The following is a 23023-nucleotide window of genomic DNA, read 5'->3' as shown; positions in this document are numbered from 1 at the left end:
TACGGGGTCAGTCGCGAACTGCCCTAGATCTTACGTTTGCTACCTCGATCATGTCTGTCACCGCCCGGCAGACGGTAAACTCCGGAAATAACAGTGATAACCTCCCTATAATTTTTGAACTGCTTACCCCGTTAACTAGTTTAGATAGTAATGTGCGCACTTTTGTTAATTACAAAAAATTTGAAAATGCATTAAAATCAGCTTTGCACGCTCAGGAGGGCATGGAGAGGGATATTAAAGCAATGAGCCTATGTTCCATTCTAAAACAGTCATCAAAAAAAGCTCAGTTTGTTGTGCAATCCACTAAGGGTGGATCATATTGTCCCTAGTGAAATTCTCACTGCGAGCGAGATTTTAGACGTAGAAAAGCAGCGTGGAAGAAACATTTATTCAACCGAAGTCCTGTTAATTGGGCTGATTATACATATATACCTACTACATATAAACGAACAGTCTTAAAAGCTAAGGACGATTATGATTCCAAGCACTACACATACCTTTCGAAGTCTTGCAATAAAAAGGACCTGTTTAAATTTCTTAGATCTCGTAAAGTTATACCGGCGCCCGTGAATGTCGATTCTGTCGTTTTAACAACAAAATAAGTGTCGGAATCACTTGAAAAAAATTGCTCAAGGACTTGCGCAACGTTTCAAACATAAATTCCCCTTACACCTAAAGTAACCTCCCTTGGCAGACGACTTTGAGATAATAACAGCGACAGAGATTGAACGCATTATTAGTTCACTGCCAGCGTCATCCCCCAGTCCAGATGGAATTACAACAGGTATGCTAAAAGTCTTATTTGATAATGCGCCTCAGCACCTCCTAAACATAATAAATTTCTCTCTCAAGAATGCATGGATTCCAAGAGAGTGGAGAGTAGCTAAAATTATTCCACTATTAAAGAAAAAATCAGCTGGAGTTGACTTAGCTAGACAACATAAGACCAATTTCTCTTACTTCCAATGTCGTCAAATTAATAGAAAGAGTTCTTCACGGCCGTCTAACAAATTTTATGGAGGATGACACCCTTCTCAGTCCTTGCCAAATTGGATTTCGTCCCGGCCACTGCATATGGGCGCCCATGTATGGTGCGCCCATGTAGACTAAGAGAGCCGCGTTAAACTTGCTCGCCGCAATCGAGAGTACGCAGCTTTGGTGACGCTAGATGTATCAAAAGCATACGACTCTGTAGAACATTGTATTCTATTCGATAAACTTCAGTATACGAATATCTCAAAATATATAACCGCTTGGATCTATGGATTTATAAGAGATAGCGAGTTTTATTGTTACCAACACGGTATTTCGACGTCCAAACACAAGCAGACAAGAGGTGTACCACAGCGTTCCGTTCTTTACCCAATATTGTTTAATATTTTGCTAAGCACAATTCCTTTGTGTCCGGAAGTACATGTTTATAGTTACGCGGACGATATCGCATTTTTTACGTGCGCAAATAGTATACATTCACTACAACAGCCTCTGCAGAATTACTTAGGAATGCTGGAGACATGGCTAGAGGGGTTATGCATGTCGTTAAATAATAGCAAAAGTGCGGTATTGGTATTCCCATTAACTGCACAGGTGCAAATTACTTTACAATACCGACAGGAAATCATTCCTCAAGTTCACGAAGTCAAGTACCTTGGTGTCATTTACAATGGCAAACTCACCTGGCGCAGTCACATTGAACATATTAAAACAAAGGCAGAACGAGCGGCAGCTATTGCTCCGCCGGTTCAGCCACCGTCGCTCTGGACTACGCAGGGATACGTTACTGATGATCTATAAAATGTACGTTCGGCGCATAGCAGAATTCGGCTGCGTGATACTTTCCGGTGGCCCCGCCTAAAATACTAAACCTCTCAGACTTTTAGAAAGAGAAGCTCTACGGTCATGCCTCGGGCTTCCTAGATTTGTTGCCAACGTTGTTTTATATCAGGAAGCTCATATACTTACCCTAGATTGCAGATTCCGCATGCTTACGGTTCAGATATTTTTAAATATTTATCAGTTTTCAAAAAGACGTACGCAATATGCCTTTATCACTGAACCTGCTGAGTTTTTCCAAATATCGTGGTCGAGATCGCACAGCCCTCAGACAGTATTTGTACAAGCACAGTTGAAAAACTGGATGGTATGGTATCCATAAGCCAAGTTTACGATTCAAATGATGCCTTTACAGACCTCAAAATTGAGTTCGAGGACATATTTCCTAATCATGCTAAACTATTACCAAGGCGATATTTAATTGATATCTTACACGGCCACCTGCACCAGCTTACCACTGACAACGTAGTAGCTACTGACGTTTCTGTTTGTAATGAGAAGGCAGGAGTGGGGATCTTCTCTGAATCTCTTCAATGGTCCTACTCCCTTCGCCTTCCCGACTTCACAGCTATATTTCAGGCAGAATTATTAGCGATTATATTAGCATTATGGAAACTCCCCCCATAAGACACATTCGCTGTCATCGTGACCGACTCGCTATCTGTATGCACAGCACTAACTGCATCATTAAATTCAGTAATTCAAAGAAAATTTCGTTCGATGATACCTCCGTACTTACGAAAAGTATGTTTGCTTTGGGTACCGGGACAACGTGGGTTGCACTTGAATGAAATGGCAGATTCACTCGCACGAGCATCCCTTAACGGCCCTATCATATCTGTTTTGCCGACATCAGCTTATGTCACCGCGGCAAGGTACAGAAATTTCGCTACATCTCGAAATTCTGCAATATCCATGCTAACACCGTGCTCTGAATTCCACTATCTTAACTTCCCATGGAATATTAATTGGTGTCCTGCAAGGCTATCGGAAGTATCTTTTACAAAATTGAGATGTCGTATACCTCCTCTAAATTTTTACTTACACAGGTCTGGTCTCGCGATGTCCCCTCTATGTTCTTATTGCAGTGCGCCTGAAACTATTGAACATAATTTTCTCTCATGCCGCCGCTTTCTAAGACAAAGAAGAATATTAGAATACTCATTGACCAAACTGCGCCTATCACTAACCTCGACAAACATTCTTTCTTTTGGGGCAACTTCACTGGGAACCAGCCACAGGGATGCTTTTCTTGCTGTTTACAATTTTATTAGAGAGACAAAAAGAGTACTTTGCTGATTTTCTACAATTATCCATAGTTTCTATTACATCATTTCTTTACGTTAAATTGTTTTATCAAAATTCTTACCAATACTTTCATTGCAAGTCTAAATTACAGTTTTATCGTCCCACGCTCCACTATTCAAATGTAGTTTCTCTATACTTCTAACTTTACGGAAAACCGCCTGCTTCTTGGCCAATCCCCCATAGTGGGTACGCGCCACTGTCTGGGACAAAACACAAGACAAGACAAGAACAGAACATTCGAGTAGTTGCTTCTTGCGTTTCAACGTGGCATCGTCTTTTTTCAACTTCAAAACTTCAATTTTTCAAAATTCAACGTCACTGCCACGCTCGTAACAGACATAAATGGGAGTCTTACCTGGCCGGGTTGACGAACGTACAGTCCTCTTTATTTTGGACACATTCGTCGGAACCAGGCATGTAGTATTTCCCATCGATACAATGGCACCTGTTGCCGAGAAGATGGCACTTCTTCTCGCCGGGCGGACAGGCGCATTGAGCGCAAGTGCTGTGGGAAGAAAATGCGGGATTGTTTGGATAAATCTAGAGCAGACTAGTTCAGTTATAATAAAATTCGTTGTCTTCGAGATTTTCACGAAGTTCGCTGCATGTTTGCCAGTGTCTCTGCCTGTTTGACTATCGGCAGGTAGCTTCTTTCACGTCAACTTAGTTCACTTGTAGTCCATGGATTTATGGGTAACGCACCGGCTGCTATAGTTAAGGAAGTGGCTTCAAAACGATCGTTGGATCAGCTTCGTTCACTGTCTATGTGAAACTGTGTATGTGGCGCTTCTCATTGAACATTTTTGATGCCAACACGGTTACCTGGTTTTGTGCCACTGAGTATTTGCCGCTATTCAATGAGAAAAAAAAATAAACTGATTTAAATGATCTCCATTGCAGGGGCAAATCCAACCCATGAAATATACAATTACGCAAATTTATTCAACTGCATATATGCACAGTCACCACGCGCGTATTTCGCCGTCATCAGGGTAACAATTAAGGAGTTGTGGATAATCGGAATAGTCTTTAATGTATATAGAAGGTATCCAGCGAGGTACAAACTCCGTGCTTATTTATATATATGTATTTTTTTTTTGCAGTGGAAGCTGTCATGGACCCATCCAATAGTGTTTATGACGCGGTTATGTGCTGCCATTACCAAGTTACACACCGCGGCCGCACATTCATTTACTTAAAGACAGCGACACATTTTTGAACCTCTTACGCAGTCGGAGAGAGATCGCGGCGAGCGCGCTCTGCGGTGAGAGAGAAACGACGTTACTGCCGGCGAAGCCAATGGCGCGCCCCAGCTTTGCTGTGAGATAATTATGTCATCATGATGTTGCCTTAAACCCCGTTCCCCACTGTTTCTCTTCCCTGGAATGATACGTAGATCAATGTCTATGTACTATATGCGTAAGCATTTCTATGCCAACCCAACGAGAAGGAAGGAAGGAAATCAACTTTATTCAGGTCCTGCAGGCCACGAGAGCTTTGGGCTTTCATGGAGTGGGCGTCTCCCACCACGGAACCAGGAGGTTGAGTTTCCTGGCGGCGTCGTGGACCTGCTGGACGGCCCAGAGTTAGGGAGCGAGTTCTTCGCTACGGATTGCTTCTTCAAACTTGCGCTTGTCCGGTTCGGAGTTTATGTGAGTTCGCGAGCACGGCCAGAGTAAATGATATACGTTAAGGGATGTATTGCAATTGGTGCAATAAGACCTGTCGTAGAGGTCAGGCATGTAATGGCGTAATCTGTTTTGCGTGAGGTATGTGTCTGTTTGTAGCATTCTTAGTGTAACCCCTTGAGCTCGAGTGAGCGTGCGGTGTGGCGTGCTATACTGTCTGCGTTGTAGGTAGTAGTGTTTAGTGATTTCATTGTATGTGGTGGGCTCGTCCTTATTCTCCGAGTGGTCGGGTGAAGCCGCGCAGTCTGTAAGCGCGCACGCAGCCCCGTGTGCCGCTTCGTTAAGGTTGGGGATGACGCCGATCTTTGGTCCTAAGTGTGCCGGGAACCAGTATATGAAGTGGTTCTTAATCTCTTTCTTTGAAACAATTATGAGAGCCTGTGTGCAGACCATGCCCTTTTGGAAAGCTCTGATAGCGGCTGTGCAGTCGCTGTAGATATGAACTTGATTGATTGATTGAAAACTTTATTGTTCCACCGAGCTGGGGTGCCCGCCTCTTAACCTACACGTAGGTAGGGGAGGAGGACGAAGCAGTCCCAGCGCGTTGAGGACGGTGAGTCTTCACGGCCTCAACGGCCAGGCGGATTGCTCGACGCTGGTCGTCTTCAGCCTCGCTCTGGAGCAAGGCCTCCCAGGCTTCTCTACTGACAATGTTTTCCTTGGCCCCTGGAGAGCCAGCACACTCCCATATTATATGGTCTAGCGTACCTTTTTGCTTACAAATTTTGCAGAGGGCGTCGTTATAGTCCCTCGTCTGTGTTAAGTATATCCAATGTGGCGATGTGTAATTGTTTCCCTGGAGGCGTCGCCAAATGCGAGCGTCCTCCAGAGCGAGAGACCGATGCGGAGGCGGAAAGATTCTTCTTTCGGCTTTGTAGTGGTCGACAATTTCCCTGTACGTGATCAGGCTATCTTTTATCCCTGGAACTGGCTGCTCTAGAGTTGCCCGGTGGTAGAGTGCTCGGGCGAGCTCATGAGCGGCTTCGTTGCCTGGGACTTCTTCATGGGCTGGTACCCAAACAAACGTTATGTCCCTCCTCGGAGGGTTTTTGAGTAGAATGTGGAGGGCTTCTTCCGAGATTCTCCCTTTGTTAAAATTTCGGATAGCTAATTTGTTATCGCATAATATTACTCCCGCTTTTGTTCCCGCACAAGCGAGCGCTACTGCAACCTCCTCGGCTGTACAGGCGTCCCTCGTGCACGTGGAGCACGCTATTTTAACGCACCCGTCGCCATCAACCACCGTCGATACCGCAGCCCCGTCTCTGCCGCAAGCGGCGTCCACGTACGCTACGTTATGCGCCGGTGTGTCTTTAAGTTTATTTACTAGAGCTTTAGCCCTGTGAGCTCTCCTCTCTTTGTTGTAGATAGGATGCATATTTTTAGGTAGGGGCGCGATTCGGAAGCGCTTACGCACGTCCAACGGAATGTCTTTCTTGTCAGTCGGGGCACCCCTGTCACATTGAATTCCTACCCATTCCATGATTTTTCTCCCTGTTTTAGACTGCCCTAAGCTAGCCCATTGACTTTTGCTTGTGGCAGCGATAGGTATGTAAATGGAAGCGGTAATAATTTTTGAGAGCAGACAGTTTCGCTCGATGTTTGGTCGTGTTCATGGCGTTACGAAGGCTAGAAAACTGGCTTGATCGTGCTTAGTTTTAACTTCAAGAGGCGTAACGTTGGCGCTGTATGTGTTGGTTTTCCGTGCCGCGAGTACTACTTTCATGCTTTTGTTGCATGAGAGTGGTAGCTGCTACATGCCGCCTGGGCACAATACAATAAAAGCAATTTCCTCACTTTCATTTGCATGCAATGTGACCTAACAATATTGCCAGCGTTTTATTCGGAGCGTAAATAGCCAGTATAGTTTAGTAGGAAACTCAAATTCTATCTTAGCTTAGTAGCCGTGGAACAAGTGAAACTCGCATTCATTTTTGAATTTTTCGCCCAAACCGCACCGCCCGCAGATGCGTCATCGGGTACTTGACAGTAGCTTCGCTACGTAAGTTCTTTCATGCACAAATATTGCCCAGTTAAGTATCCTGTTAATTTATACCGACGCTCGTTCCTCTTAAGTTTAAGCGATTACTATCCCGAGTACCGGATGATGCGAAACTTGTCGTGAGGTGTAGCCAACGCAGGAAATTCAATGTTGCGTGGCTGTAGGTTCCCGTTTTGACGTTTCTTGCATTCAATGCCAACAAACACAGTAACACTGATTTATTTCCATTTATACTGTACTTGATCAATCCAATCTGGCAACTGTATTTCCTCTTTAATGTCCTCCATTTACTGCCAGAAAATGCTCGACTTTTTTGCAGTATCCAAGTGACGAAATATTTCACTGACGGCCGTGTGTGAAACACGCAAGATGACAAAACTGATAGCAAAATGATGAGATGTTTCTTTTATAGAGTTCGGACTCGACTTTTGGTGAGGATGTCGATCGACCTTGGGCCTGGTGACAGCACACCCAACATGGCCAAAGTGCAGCCTATCAGTTGAGTGCCCCCGAATGGACCATCAACATCGGAGAATGAAGCAGAGCCAGGTAGGGGCACTTTTTTACTTTGGAAGAGAATACTGACAGCTGCCTCTTTATTTAAGAACTAAATAACGTATTTACTAACCAATCCTTTCTCTTTGTGCAGCCTACACAAAATTGTTTTTTGCTTGTTATACAGATCTTCAGAAAGCAGTTCTTCTGAACCCTTTTTGCATGCACAAATAAATAATGAGTGCACTTTCTGAAGAAATTGATGCACTGAAATGTGCGTCCGACACACACAGAGATGCAAAATGACCAACAACTTTAAAGCGGTAAAAAAAAACAGGTTTGACAAATGTTCTAACATCTTAACCCGCCTTGGCATACGGAACTAAATATAACAACAGAGGTGCATCCAGAGAAGTGTTTGTAATTGTTTGCAAAGTATAGACATTGTCTAAGAAATTGTTTTATTTACTCGGAGTTTCTTGGTGTCATGGCAGTGCAGTAAAAGCTCAAGATGATGTCCTGCTCCTAATAAAGCACCTTTAGATTTTAAAGTTAAGTTAGGAGATTTTACATTCCAAAGTCACAACCTGAAGTTTTGGGAACCTGGCCTTCTTTAATATACACCTGAATCTAAGTTCCCACAAGCGTTATTGCATTTTACCCCCATTGGAGGGTAGCTGCCATGGCCTAGATTGAAGCTGTGACCAGCTTGACTAAGCAGCATGGCATCATAGTATCTGGATTATACGCGCCGTGCACGCCGACGGACGTGCCACTGGTGGCGGCCGTGCGCAGAACACGCGAGAGAGGAGCCTGGCGCGCGCCGTAGTTTCTTGTGTCGTTGATCATGTTCTCTGTTTTATTCACGTTTTCAGAGCAAGATAGGCAACACCATTCGCTTGTGTGGGGTGGCCAAAGCTTCAGGGAATGTCGAAGAATTGTTGCAGGGTGCGGGGCTCAAATACCGGTGAAAACGTGCCGGAGATATGGTTCTAATCATTAGCGGGAAAGCCTCATTAGCGGGAGCAACGGTAGCGAAAATGAATCGTTGCTTGGAAGGGAAATTCCTTGTTCTCATCCTTTCCTTTGTCTCGTCGGTGTTGTTTTTTCCATTCGATCGTAGTTAGATGCGTGAGGAGCGAAGTTAGTCTGCAGTGCAGCATGAGGCTTAAATTTGGCATTTCGCTCAAGTTCGGAATGCTGTTTGCCGCTTATATTGTTTTCCGCTTCTTTACCGCGTTGCGCTAGCCAGCAGCACGACTTCAAGAGCGCATTGCGTTGTATATTAAAGCTACTGAAATTTGCAAGAACTGAAATTGTTTGTTTCATGTGGCGCGGTAAATCCTCGCACCAGCTGTCGCGCACTTCATGTTCTTACATCTATTTTATGCGTGGCTTCGCACATGTTTAACTGTTGCTGGTTGCTGGTTAGTAATGGCAAATTTAAGAGCTGAGTAAGCTAGTCACGTCTACACAATATAAAACTTTTTAAAAGTTTTTCACAACAAATAGGCTCGAGAAGGCTAGTTATCCTGTGCATTTATTATCACTAACCTGCGAAAAGCTTTTAAAATGGATAAAAAGCCCCGCTAAGAAAAAAGAAAAAAAGAAAAAAGGTTTGCTGTGGTGCCCTATGTACATAGATTATCCCATGGTTTAGGGAACGTGGCCAGTAGATGTGACGTGGATAGTTTTCTCGGTCCCCAAGTTGTCTATCATGTGCCCTATGATAAATACTAAACTTGAACAGGGTGGAAAAAAAGAAAAGATGATTGCGTCATTAGACATGAGTCCTTTTTTGTGTCTTGTAATACTGGTATGTTTATCAGATTCCTCTCAAGTGCGGGACGACTTACATTGGACGGAGCGGCAGGTGCATTAATATTCGACGAGAAGAACACAAACATTTACTAAACAATCCTAATGCTTCACATCTAGCGTCACATTGTTTCAATGGCGGTTGTAAACCTTTGTTTGAAGACACGAAAATTCTTTCAAAACACAAATGCCAAACCACACAGGAAATAATCGAGGCATTCCACTATAAATGATTAGGAGAGACTTGCGTTAGCCAGGCATCTTCGTCTCTGTTAGAATGCGAATTTCAGTATCTTCACAACACGTGTGTTAATCTAAAGTAGTGTCTTTTTGTTGTTGTTTTTTTACTTCCCTACTTCCTGATATGTTTAACTGATGTCTTCATACCTTGTCATGTTCTTATGCTGCGGTCATTTTACAGTCACCCATATTTATGTGTTTTTCGTTTCAATAAAAATTTAGTTGAGAGTTAGCGCTCATGCTGCTGCTTCTAGTCTGTGTCCGTGTCCCTTCGCGCTACAATCCGAAATGATGTTTCCGTACCAACTCGCCCAACTTCCTATCCTTGTGTTCACATACACACACTCAGACTTGATCTTTCTTATGTGGCCGGTTATTTTTGTACTTTGTAATAAGATGCAGTGCTTTTAGAATGAAAATGTGATAGTTCGTAGTGAGGTTATTTAAAAAAACTTTTCTCCTTAAAATTTAATTGAACAAGCCTGTGCCATTATTCGTTGCTTATGTCTTTGTATTGGTATGGTTTTACTCCTTATCTTCCTTTTTACTTTTAAAATGTGCAAACAATATTAGGTAACCATTTCTCTTTAATGAAATGATAAATACTTCTGACATTTCGTCACAAATTTTACAATGATTTTGTTCAATTAGGTAACCTTAGACTAGCTGATTGTTGTTCTGGTAGCTTAACCTACGATGCCTGTGGGATATTCAGTGCAAGCACATGGTGAAAAATAAACTAAATTATTGGGTATAAGCAGGTCACTGGCAGTAAATGAAGCATACATACATTTCAGGAAATAGTGCATGATTATATATTAAACAGTATGCACAACTACACATGCAGTTTGTTTTGCTTTCAGTGCTACCTTTAAGTCATATGTGAAGGTACTAGTAGAAGCATCCCGTGGAGATAAATGACCTTGGATGAATAGAGGTATAAAATATGTGCTTAAAACGGCAAACAAACTGATTGACAGGCAAACGTATGCTTCTGTAGTACTGTACTTGTTACCGTCGCCAATCCCTGCATTGCTTCCGTTGTTGCCGCTCAATATGAGCGACAGCAACGAGCTGTGGTGTCTTTCCCTCCTGGTCGAGCTGGTGTTGCTGCGAAAATGTTTAACCAAGAAAAGTGGAGGTTTTTAATTATTTCTAAAATGCATGTAACATCATGCTTTTAGCTGTGTGCTGTTTCCATGGGATGATAAGTACTGGTGCACCAATATGCGGGGTATCCTGTGTCCTTAGTGCAGCGCGCGTTGTTGTTGCGTTCTGCATCCTGCCGGCAGTGTACTATCACTGCAGAGGAAAAGCATAGGGTGTGTGCATTGCTGCGATCGTGAAACTTAAATTTTTTTACCTGAAAGGGTCGCACGTTATATATGCTACCACATGACGGACCAGAAGCGTAATATGACGACGTCTCACAGATTCTGGTTCATACTGAACAAGGTAGTACCATAGCTAAGACTAGGCAGCATTCACAACAGCTAGCCTGTCCATTAACTACATGGCTGTAGTGAACGCTAGAATACTTGCAGGGATAACACCCTTTTGGAAGGGTGTTGTCCATGCTGCACCCGTATTGAAACGGTGGTGTCTGTGTTACGCCCATATAGAAAGGGTGTTGTTTGTTTTACACCCATGGGCAAGGTGGCGTCATGTTACCACCCTTCCTTTTGTGGGGTGTTAATTTACACCCCTTTGCTTGGTGTGTAGCAATACACCCCAAAGGGTGTCCACAGTGGGACAAGTCATTTACACCCTTAAGGGTGTTAAAATTTTTGGTTTACCGAGCGGAGGGGGTAAGGTCTGTCCTCGATTTTTTTTTCTTCCTCCATGAAGAGAACGTCGAAAAAGACGCCATGTGGCAACCCGGCTCCACTCTGCATCGTCTAGTGGTACTGCTGAGATCTGCGCACGTAACCTCGGAGACGTGACTCACGACACGCCAGTGTGTGTCAGCGCTGAGAATGGCTTCCTTTTTATATGCAGACCCGATGGAATAAGATCGGTGACCCAAGTTCCGGAAACGTTCGTTGAGAAGCGGTACGCACCCAGTACATTCAATCGTGCAGCTCCATAAAGCGTTGGCATGAAATATTTTTATTGAAAAGTGGCACATAACAAGGAAATTTGTGGCACAGCCTGCTAAAGCGTTGGCTTTTTGCCCATGAAAAGCTTATTCATTTCCACCGCGAATGAAATAAATTTGTAGGATATTTTCCTCATCTTAGTTGGCACATTAGCAGTGGCACATTCCTAGTTACTAAGTTGGCGTCCAATATGTTCATTGAAGAGGGTCGCAGTCCAACCGGCACACATCAGTGACCCACGTCAGCGTCAGAGTTATTCGTTGGAAGCTAGCACAGACATGGTGAAACAGGCAGAGTTTTGTTGAACAGTGATACCTATGCAGTCCCGCATCTAGAGTGACCCATGTCAGCCTGAAAGTGGTTTACTTGAACGCAGCAGATATCTATGCATTGCCGCCTACACAGTGACTGAAGTTGTTCCGGCGGTTGGTTTCGAACCTTTTCCCTCAGCATCGTAGCTCGGTGTGCCACCAATTTGACTTTGTGATATTCAGTAACCCAGTTAAAACTTCTTTCAGGGCGAGTTGGTGCATACTTGATATAAAAACAGTTAAAGCGCAAACACATGCAACCACAAAGTATGAAGGACAGGACACAAGCGCTGACTGTCAACTAACTTTTATTAACAGAAGACGGGTACCTTATATAAGGGGAGAGGCAGAAGTGAAGGGGGATGGGAGTGATACAATCGGGGAAAAAATGACAATGCGCATCGGTGAACGAACGTGCCAGCAGTCAAAGGAATGAGGCGCGAAAAAACAAGAAAAAGAAAAAACTAGAAAAACACTAGCAAAAGGCGAGGGATACTAACATACAATGAAATCAGTATGCAGCCGCTTCCGAAAAATGAAGCTCTGCCGCAAAAAGCGATACAAAAGGGGTGCTTACGCAATTGTTGCCATATTTGTGCATGTGGAAAGCTTCCAAACTGACGCGCGCCGTGGCGTCGGCACTCTTTCCGAGAATCTTTGTCTCTCCCAAATGTGCGTACTTATCCTTTAAGTTGCCTAAATTTCGGGCATGTTCCCCCAAACGTTCATTAAGGCAGCGGCCGGTTTGGCCGACATAAGCCTTTCCACACTTCAAGGGAATGGCGTAGACCACTCCTGTGGAACACTTGATGAAGAGCTTCTCGTGTTTAGCTGGCAACCTCTTTTTTTAGAGTTGCAGATGCGTGGGCATAACTGTGCCAGCTTGTTGGGTGCCAAAAAAATAACGGAAACACCATGCCTGTTGGCTACCTTCTTGAGACTGTGCGAAGTCTTTTGCAGGTACGGCACAACCAAAGGATTGTCCGTCTTCCGACGGTCATCTTTTCCTCGTGTTCCCAGTTTTAGCTTCTGAAGGAGGGTCTCAGACACCGCCATCAAGACCGAATGGGCGAACCCCGCCGCCACAAGTCGGCCGGCCTGATTCTCGAAACGTTTCTAGATCAGGTGCGGGCATGACTTCTGAAGAGACGATCAAGATGAGCTTTTGTTGGCTGTTAGAGAATGCGTAGAAGCAAACGGCGAAGTGTCATTCCGGAATTCAAAAGGCTTGTCAGTAGATAATTCCATATCGTTATTGCAGTTTTACTTGAAATCTACTTTTATTGTTTATGACAACCTGCCTTTTTTGCAGCGCAACGGTATCTGCATTGGGTCCTGCGTGGCTCCAATTCTTTGCGATATTTTTTTAGCAGAAGTAGATAAATTTTCAGATGGGTCTTTTTCGGGGGAGTTCGTTTTAAAGGTTTTTAGGTACGTAGACGACTTTTTAGTGCTTTTAAAAAAGCAGACGGCCTTCACCTACCTTTCAACAGTAGGTGAAGTTTTAAACGCACTTGACAAGCATGCACTTGGGCTACATTTTACCCACGAACTACTTGACGCAGATGTCTTACAGTTTTTAGACCTGAGACTAACCTTCCATGAAGAGCACGTTTGCTGGGGCTACTTCCCTCGCGCAAATAAGGACTCGCTGCCATATGATTCAGCGCATTCCAAAACTGTAAAAAGAGCTATACCGTCGCACTGTTTGGAATCGTCTCTTCAGAAGTCGTGCCCGCACCTGATGCAGAAAGGTTTTGAGAATCAGGCCAGCCGACTTGTGGCGGCGGGGTTCCCCCATTCGGTCTTGACTGCGGTGTCTGAGACCCTCCTTCAGAAGCTAAAACTGGGAACACAAGGAAACGATGACCGTTGGAAGACCGACAAGCCTTTGGTTGTGCCGTACCTGCACAAGACTTTGCACAGTCTCAAGAAGGTAGCCAAAAGGCATGGTGTTTCCGTTGTTTTTTCGGCACACAACAAGCTGGCACAGCTATGCCCACGCATCTGCAACTCTAAAAAAAGAGGTTGCCAGCTAAAACATTAGAAGCCTTTCATCAAGTGTTCCACAGGAGGGGTCTACGCCAATCCCTTGAAGTGTGGAAAGGCTTATGTCGGCCAAACCGGCCGGTGCATTAATGAACGCTTGGGGGAACATGTCCGCAATTTAAGCAACTTAAAGGACAAGTACGCACATTTGTTTGCGCACGTAATTGAATGCACAGGATGCGAGGCTCGTTTGCGAGAGACGAAGATTCTCGGCAAGAGTGCCGACGCGACGGCGCGCGTCAGTTTGGAACCAGTAAGCGGCTGCTTACTGATTTCATTGTATGTTAGTATCCCTCGCCTTTTGCTAGTGTTTTTCGTGTTTTTTCGTTTTCCTGTTTTTTCGCGCCTTATTCCGTTGACTGCTGGCACGTTCGTTCATCGATGCGCATTGTCATTTTTTCCCCGAGTGTATCACTCCCTTCCCCCTTCTCTTCTGCCTTTCCCCTTATATAAGGTATCCGTCTTCTGCTAATAAAATTTAGTTGACAGTCAGCGCTTGTGTCCTGTCCTTCATACTTTGTGGTTGCATGTGTTTGGGCTGTAACAGTTTTTATGTCCAGTAACCCAGGTAGGCGGGAAAGCGGTTTCAGGCATACATGCATATGCGGGTAGATGTACAGCTCGCGGAAAGTGCGTGACAAGCCCTAATGATTCTAACGCATAATTTTTTTGTTTATCTGTCCGGTGCCGGGCAGAATCGAACCCACGTCATACATATCAAAAAAAGCTTGTCTCAACAACTATTCACGTATGTGCGACACGGTAACTTTGAAGCGGCTCCGCTAGATGGCACACGGTGTCCAGAGAGGAGCGAGTTAGAGGAGCCCGGATGCATGCGCGCCCCATACATGACACCATTCGGCGGTGACAGTGCGGCTTGTCGCTACGTTCCATCGATGCTTTGACAGACGTTCGAAAAAATTTGCTGGTATTATGGAGGAGTTTGTGAAGAAGAGAGATATAGAAAAACATAGAGAGGCCGCTAAAGTTGAGGTATAATGTATTTTCTGCTGTATCAAATTACCTTAATATACGGATGAAAAGTATTGTACCCGACACAATTTTTCCGCTGGCACCTTGTTTCTGTCTCCCAAGTACCTGTCGCTTCGTTATCTTGTCTCAGCGTCATGATACATTCGCAAATCAAATCTGCATAGCCCTGCTTTGCAACAGGGACCGCCACCCGTGTCCATTGAAGACACAGATGCCAGTGTTCGCCGAGCGCCCCTATTTGCTGTTCTGTTTGTTCAAATCTGCCTTTATTATTTAGAGCGTGTTGCATTGCTGGCCCGATATGCTGTAGTGAACCTATGCAGATGTAAAGGTAGATACCAATGTCGTGCTCGTGCGTTACGAAGGAGTAGGTTTTCTTTGAACTTAGTTGCGCGAAAGGACGACCCCTTTCCACCGCCTTTGTAGCGGCGGTGAAAGAACGATCACCACCGGCCACACCAAAAAACAAGCGGAAGAGCTCAAGAAAGCTATTTGAACCGATTTTTGTACAGGCATGGTGTTAGCATTATTTCAAAAAATGAGAAAACTACGAAAGTGCAATTAGTAGACAGCGGAACAAGCTGCCACTGATTGCGTTCCATACATGTTTTTTCATGTACAACAGAAGAATACGATTCGAGGATTAAGCCATCTAAAAAAAAAAATATGGGGTTTCAAGGTTGACCGTGCCTGCTGCATTACTTCACAGCATTATATGCTATGAATGCTCGCAGAAGATAGGGCCTCAAAATTAAAATCTCTGTGAGTGGAACACAGCCTTACCTTATGTTGTAATAAGGCGGCGTGCACTCGTCCCAGTCACGAGCACAATCAATACCAGTGGCGGTGACGTATACGTTTCCGTCTTGGCACATGCAGTCGGTGCCTATCATTTCGCAGTGATCACTGCCACGTGAACACCAGCAAGACAAGCAGCCCGGCTTGGAATTCCTGGAAAATCATAATGAGATAGCCAAATAGGGCTCAGTATATTTAGGCATCGTAAAATGCAAAGGTAGCGCCATTTGTCTTCTTATACCCCTGGTATATTACAATATATATTTAAACACTTTCTGTAACTGCAGAAGACGACGCGCAAAAAGGCAGGTATGCACCCTCCAGAAAAATAGCGGAAAGTGATATGAAAAGGGTCACTATCTTCGGACTAGGAGAAAGGTGAGGGATATAATGACTTTTCAGGTCAGTTCATAATGCCGAATTATACCTTACGAGCAGTCTAGAAGTTTGCTACTGTAAGAATATTTTGAAAGCGTTAGCTTTTTCCTACAATGTTCCTTAGCCTCGTGTCCTTGTTGACATGGCCACCTCGCGCAGTGCGGAATTTTCCCATTGATAGAAGTACTCGTGGCATCGCGTTCAGCTCCACCATCGAAGAGGAGAGTTCGGTTACGTGATGCAAAGCTCGGTTCCCTTGCATACCATCAGATGGTGTAACATTTTACACGCGAGAACTTCTTATGCAACAATCTATCGGGATGCATAAGAGGTTATAAAACAGCATCATCATAGTCGTCATAGTTTCAGGTCCTCGCAATGGATGCTGAATCAAAGGAGGGATCAAGAAAGTTAGCAAAGAAGTCCAGGGTAAGTTAAATTGTAAATACAAAGCCAGGGGTCAGCTGAACGATAGTCGGAGGAACAGATAGAGTAAATTTGCTGCAAATAATGGAAATAAAGGAAATAAAAACAACCCGGAGATTTATTAAAACGGCCGCTGAATAAGAAGCTGGAAGCGTAAATCAGAGGTTAACAGAATGGGCTCCAACTCGCAACCTAAGAACAGAAACATACTGTAGAAAATATTCTGAACATAATTAGGCATGTGTCAGCTGCAGCAAAAGCCCGGAGAGAACTCTGCAAATCTCAATGGCATATGAAGGTATTCACCAGACGAAACCCGTGCATAACGGACACCTTCCAGAAGTAGTGGTATTTGGAGTAGATTGAGACATCAGCCGGTTAGCAGTAACAGTACAAATACATATAGATGTTTTAAAGACGAGAAAGAAAATTAAGAAGATGTAGGACAAATGTTAAACCGAAAAGCATGCACAGCAGACCCGATTAGCTCAAGCGGATAGGTGACTATTTGTAACCACCCCGTTTCGATGGGGATGCGAATAAATAGAATTATTAGCACTGACAGCCTAATCCACTGTACTAAGAAACTAATATGGCAAACTTGAAGAAGCCAACGGAAGCCACGACAAATAAGGGAAAGCGCGATCTCGAGACCAATCTGCTTGGGAGCTCGAGGTTTCCGGAAAGAACGAACGTACGTTTATATTGTTGACTTCCTTTTACGTGTTTTTGTGGTATGAGCGAATCTTCAATGTGATTAAGTACAGCCATATCGTATAGGATGTATGCGTGTACTATTTGTAACGCAGCTTCTCTTTTTTGAGAGCAGCATTCCGGGCAAGTTGGTAATCCATTGCTTAAATGATATTGCGCGACATAAAAAACGACACGGACGTGAAAGAAAACGACACACCAAGCGCAAACTTTCAACTAAGTTTATTGTGCCACTGCGTCATTTTATACATGGCATGCACGTAGATCGCGCATGCGCTTACACGGAAATGAAGTGCGAAATCATGTAACATGGTTACGTGTCGTGTGTGTCGTGTCGTGTGCTGTACCAGCTTTCTACTGAAGTGCTGTAGGCTGCTCCTTTTAATACGGAGGCAGAGACCTCGTCAGGAAACCATGCCTTAGTCTCTGCAACCCGCAGGATGATGTGATTTTCCTGCAAATATCAAACCGACTGACCGACGCTATCAGACCAGCCGGGGCGAGACTGGCATGTCGTACGGTAAACCTGTGTTCCGCCCAGAGCTGTGATGCAGACCAGGCTGAACGGGTCGGGGCTGTTCCCGCGGTGAACGAGCGTTCGAGACACGGAGTAAGACATTTAGGAGGGGAAACTCCCGTCAGCGCGAGCGACCAGATAAGGTCACAATTGTTGTATGCGCCGACGGGTCCGTATACAGTGGCGGCGCCATGCGGCGCGTCGTAGAAGCCGCAGCGAAAAAAAAATGCAGCGCCCGGGCAGGCGGCTCCGGCGCGCTCTCAACGGCGGTAATTTCTTTCCAGGCCGCCAGGCGCCGCCAGCTCGATAAGGGCTCCGCGGGCTTGTGACTTTTTCTGGTCGCCACAAACAGCGGAGTTTCCACTCCTAAATGTTTCTTGCTCCGTGGTTCGAGCCCAGCGGTACCAGACGGCCTTGGTCAAGAGTGAAAAGTTGGGGCGAGCCACGTGAAAAGGTACCGGCACAACCTCCTGCTGGGGTCGTGGCCACGGTGAAGCGTTACTGACCGCATGGGCCTACCGTGCTGTCGCGTGAGCAGTTCATCATCTGCCCGTTTGCTGCCCGTTTGTACGACGAAATCGTACAAACGGCGCTCCAAGTCTACACGCGCCCACACCTCCGACATCGTCAACTACTGTGAGTGGCCTTAGAAGATACGCAGACTCATCGTATTGTCAGGGAGACGCGCTCTGTGACAACTCGCGTGAGTCGGGGACGGCGTGGACCGTATATAAATAGTTCAGTGTCTTGTTATCTCATCATAAGTGTAATTGCTGCCATCTGTCAGGGATAAATTGTTGTCCTATCTAGGACTTTGCTTCCTGCATCTGAGTCCCTGGTCCCACGAACTACCCCACCTACCGATGTTGCTGGCACAGTATTTGCACAGCACTTGTTTATCTTCAACTGGTGATGACATTTCACGGGCTAACAAATGTTAAAGGTAATCGCTTAACTCAAGACACACCTTCCTGTACCGGAAGGTTCTCGAGTGGTTCTATCTGTTGTCTATGTTATCGCGGAGCTTTGTGTAATCAAATTCTGCAGACGATGGGAATACTGGTGTACATTCTAGTAGTTACACTAGAACCAGCGATTGCGCTGGAAGATTCATTGACTTCTGCATAAATAGCTGATGCGTCTGATCTGCAGATCAGATTTCGACGATCGCCGACTGTGCTCGCCGTTCTGCTTTGAGTGTCACTTGCTGTTGCGGGCAGAAGTTCACCCAATAAAAAAAAGTTGACATTCAATGTAGCATACACTAAAGGCGAAAGCCGGCGCACTCACGACACATTCAATAAATTACTCGGCATTCTCATTCCAATGCGTCGTTACTTCATGTTACTTGATTTCTACCACCAAAGGTCGTGGGTTCGAGTGCCTTAATTAACTGTGCCTTAAAAACCTTAGCCCTAATTAACACCAAATGTCATGTGTTTGACTGCCTTCAGTGGTCGTGGGTTCATCCACCAATGGTAGCACCATGAATTTCGGTGGCATTGAATTTTGGTCCAACCAAAGGTCGAAGTTTCGACTCCCGTCAAAGGTCGTGCGCTCGAAGGCCTGAATTAACACCAAATGTCATGGGTTCGATTCCTACCAATGGTCGCATGTGCCACCAGGAATTTCGGTGTCATTGAGTTTAGGTTCCATATCGCCGGATATCGGATTTTTCGTCCATTGAGTCGTCTAAGGCTTTGTTCGCCTTGATAAGTTAGTTTCGGGATTCGCCGTTTTCCTACTGTCTTCTCCACCGTCACTGCAACTCGACAGTATTGTGGAAGTTGTTCGCCGTCGCGACCACCAGCGCTCGCCTTTCGCTTCCGTTTTCCACCGCGTCGCGTTAACGACATAATGTTTCGCATCCTTTGGTCGGGAGCGCGCGCGTCGAGGTCTCGCTCCCGCCATGTTAGCCCGGCAGCTGGCCCCACGGCGAGGTAAACTGGCTTTCCGGAGCAAGGGGCAATGACCCTCATTGCGAGGACAACTGAGTTTCCGGAGCAAGGGGCCATGACCCTCATGGCGAGGTAAACTAGATTTCCGGAGCAAGGTGCAATGAACCCCACGGCGAAACAAACTGGATTTCCGAAGAGCATCGTGAGAAGGAAATGACGGATGGTCGCAACAAGTGATTACGCCGATATTTGCTTGGAGCAGACACTGGAATAGCGCAGCTGATATGTGCGATGCTTTTGAGTGAGTCTTTCCAACGCCGTTGACAAAAGCAGAACAAGTCAAATTTAACATTCCGTGATTTATTTTGTAGTATTTCGGCTATTGTAAATAAGATGTCTCTGCTTTTTCCTTCCGAAATTAAACTGATGCCGATAATAATGTACGCCTTTCTTCGCGAGTGCTTTTTTGTGCGCAGGAAAGCTCTTGCATTGCCGTGAAAGGCTACCTTTGAGTAAAACATATCACGTACGTTTGTAGTAACAAACGCGGTTATAAAAACCCGCATAAACGCGCCAACCGGCCGCATCACGGTTACTGCAATGTAGAAAAACCTTTGCACAGGCAACTGGCGTATTAAACAGACATCACTCACGTTCTATTGGTATGCAGGCCGCAGTCCTCAGCGTCAACGATGCAACGTCCTTTGTTGTTCAAGTACAGCCATCCATGTCTGCACACGCACTTGTCGGTCCCCAGTGCACATTTTGATCTGCCATTGTTACAGAAACACCTAATACAGGGTGAACGCTGATAACCTGTAAATAGTAAGCGTCACGTTTAAGGCGCGCACTCAGAACATGCGTTATAAGGTAGCTGTTCTATAGCACCATATTTCATAAATGACAACTGGTCATTGGACGACAACCTTTGTTAGGTCGCTGGTTCGGTGCACATAGTCCTCTACTTGGCCTTGCTCGCAGTTCGTTAGGCATGGCGAGTATGATGATCATTATGGTTGTAATTGTCGTTAGCCTTTTATGTGCGATGCTGCATTAAGGCCTAGCCCAATCATATCATTAGGATTACATTATAGCGCTAGCGAGCAAGGACAGAGGAGAGTCGTAGGAGAATGATGCGCTCCCCTCTGTCCTTGTTCGCTAGCGCTAAGATGTTATCCAAGTTCGAATACTAAAACGCCCATCATACAGCCAGTGCTTCATCTCATCTGCAGTTACACGTATACTGCGTTATGCGGCTCCATCGGAATATTATAAGCGTAAAATTGTTCATATCTCCGCGCTCCAGTAGTTATTGTTACCAGGCGCACATGCTTTTCTGTTAAGGACGGCCTTCTCATTGCTAAGTAGCCACAAAACTTTACTTATATCTCCAAAACTTTGTACGACGTTGATTCCAATGTTTTAGACAGCTTCAAAGCGTGATGTCATACTTTAACGGAAACATCGAAGCAGCACATTGAATATACGTTCAGCACTAAAGAAAGTGCAGAACAGCGTGGAAATCTTCCGGGTATGTATAAAAGAGAATAAAGGCCATACGTATAAGTGGCTATCATTTTCGCGCAAATGTACACTCAGAGGAAAAAGATGCTATAGATCAATGACTTTAAAACGAGAACAAGCGACCTATTTGGAGCATTACATTTCGAAATTGCCGCGTAGTGGAGAAGAAGCATTTTATGTTTCGACCTATGCAGGCATTTTGACGCGGTTCCATCGAGCGGCGCAGGACCATCTTACCCAACGCAGCACCGACGATACATTCCGGAGCGTGGCCGCAGAGTGATCTGTGCAAGCTATCAACCCGGAAATTCGTGCCTGCGTGGAAGGCTTTCGACGCCCCTCAAGCTACCCGATAAAAGGAGCCAGCGACAGCCACGGACACATCAGAGCGGTGCTGGCAGCCGTCTGTGCGACTGCTAACCGTATTGTTGCACCTATGCAGGTGGGCACACACACATTCGTGTGAAAGTTTATTTCGTTGCGTTTTACGGTTGCTGCACTGCTCTGGTACCTCTTGTTGTCTGTGACGCATTTGTGGAAAATTTGTTAAAATGGGGGACGACGAGGCTACACAACTTGACAATTTTGCCAAGACACTCGCAGACGAGGCTCCCAAAAGCATTAAAGAAGTTGCTAAGGTTCTGATAGACATGACTTCGAAATTTATGGAGGCCATGACTGAAATTAAGGTTACCGTAAACAAGTTGAACTCATCTAGCGACGCTGTACAGACTGAAATAGCAGCAGTGAAGGAATCAATGGGTTTCATGAACACTGCCTTTGAGGGCTTCAGAACAGAAGTTAAAACGATGAGGCTTGAACTCGCAGAAGTAAAGAAGAACAATCTGGAAATTCAGCAAGAAAATAAGAAGCTGTCGAATGAAGTGAAGGAATTAAAAACACAGTTGGTTGAACTGAAGCAATACAGCAGAAGGAATAACATCGAATTGAAAGGTATCCCTGAATCTGATAACGAGAACCTCAGTAGCATGATGACACAGATAACTTCTTACCTACAAGTTAAGTTTTCTCCTGAGGAAATCGACGCTGTACATCGTGTTCCAACCAAGTCCAAGGGACCTTCTAATGTAATTGTGAAGTTTAAGTCAAGGTCCCCACGTGACAAAATATTGCAAGCTGCGAAAAAGAACAGGCTAAATACTTCCGTGCTTGGCTTCCCAGAGAACGATCCCGTTTTTGTCAACGAACATTTGTGTCCAGAAAAAAAGGTTTCGCTTGCCAAAGCTATTGGCATAAAGCGTGACAGAGGCTGGAAGTTCGCATGGGTCTCTGAAGGCAAAATCTTGATGAGAAAAACGGAAAGCTCGAGAGTAATGCACATAACCTGTGAAGATGACCTGGGAAAAATTGTTTGATTACCAATGCTCTTGTGTTTTAGTGCTTGTATACTCTTACAATGTCTTGGGCCATAGATGAAGATGACCTGTTAAGCAGCGTCAAAAACACATCAATATTTTACTCTAATATCCGCAGTGTGAGGAAGAACCTGAACCTTCTAGTGGCTTCCTTGACAAGATATCCCCAATCTTTTGATATTGTAGCACTTACAGAAACCTGGCTGCAAAAAGATGAGAAAGTTATGCTTCCTGGCTATGTTATGATATCTCATCCGAGAGAATCAAAAAACCGCGGTGGTGGTGTTGCCTTTTTTTCTCAAAAATGGTCTACCTTTCTCGTCTTTGGCGCCAGTCACCCTCAGTCATGCAGACATAGAAACACTGTTCATAAAACTGCCCCATTCATTCACTGTTGGAGTTATTTACCGTCCACCAAACTCGCGTCTTTCCTCTTTTCTTGATAAACTCGAAGGAATTCTTGAAACGCTTACTACACACTCGGAACGCATAATTATTGTTGGCGATTTTAACATTGATACAAGTGCTGAATGCCACAAAGACTACATGAACCTGT

General features: G+C 44.9%; 2 protein-coding genes across 9 annotated transcripts in view; both read right to left on the bottom strand.

Annotated features, from left to right (window-relative positions):
* Positions 1–23023, bottom strand: part of LOC135914492 (kielin/chordin-like protein) — a 584091-nt gene that overhangs the window by 499197 nt on the left and 61871 nt on the right. The gene's annotated exons all lie outside the window — the stretch shown is intronic.
* Positions 1–23023, bottom strand: part of LOC135914491 (multiple epidermal growth factor-like domains protein 10) — a 164316-nt gene that overhangs the window by 137894 nt on the left and 3399 nt on the right. For all 7 annotated transcript variants that reach the window (XM_070523573.1, XM_070523574.1, XM_070523578.1 and 4 more), the window contains exons 2-4: positions 20221–20383; positions 15620–15787; positions 3497–3646 (exon numbers count right to left, since the gene is read on the bottom strand). In XM_070523573.1, coding sequence (XP_070379674.1) covers positions 3497–3646; positions 15620–15787; positions 20221–20383 — 481 coding nt within the window. The remainder of the gene's footprint in view (positions 1–3496; positions 3647–15619; positions 15788–20220; positions 20384–23023) is intronic.

Source organism: Dermacentor albipictus, chromosome 8, assembly GCF_038994185.2.
Source record: "Dermacentor albipictus isolate Rhodes 1998 colony chromosome 8, USDA_Dalb.pri_finalv2, whole genome shotgun sequence".
In the NCBI taxonomy this organism is placed as follows: Eukaryota; Metazoa; Arthropoda; class Arachnida; order Ixodida; family Ixodidae; genus Dermacentor; species Dermacentor albipictus.
This window is presented reverse-complemented; position numbering and strand designations above follow the sequence as displayed.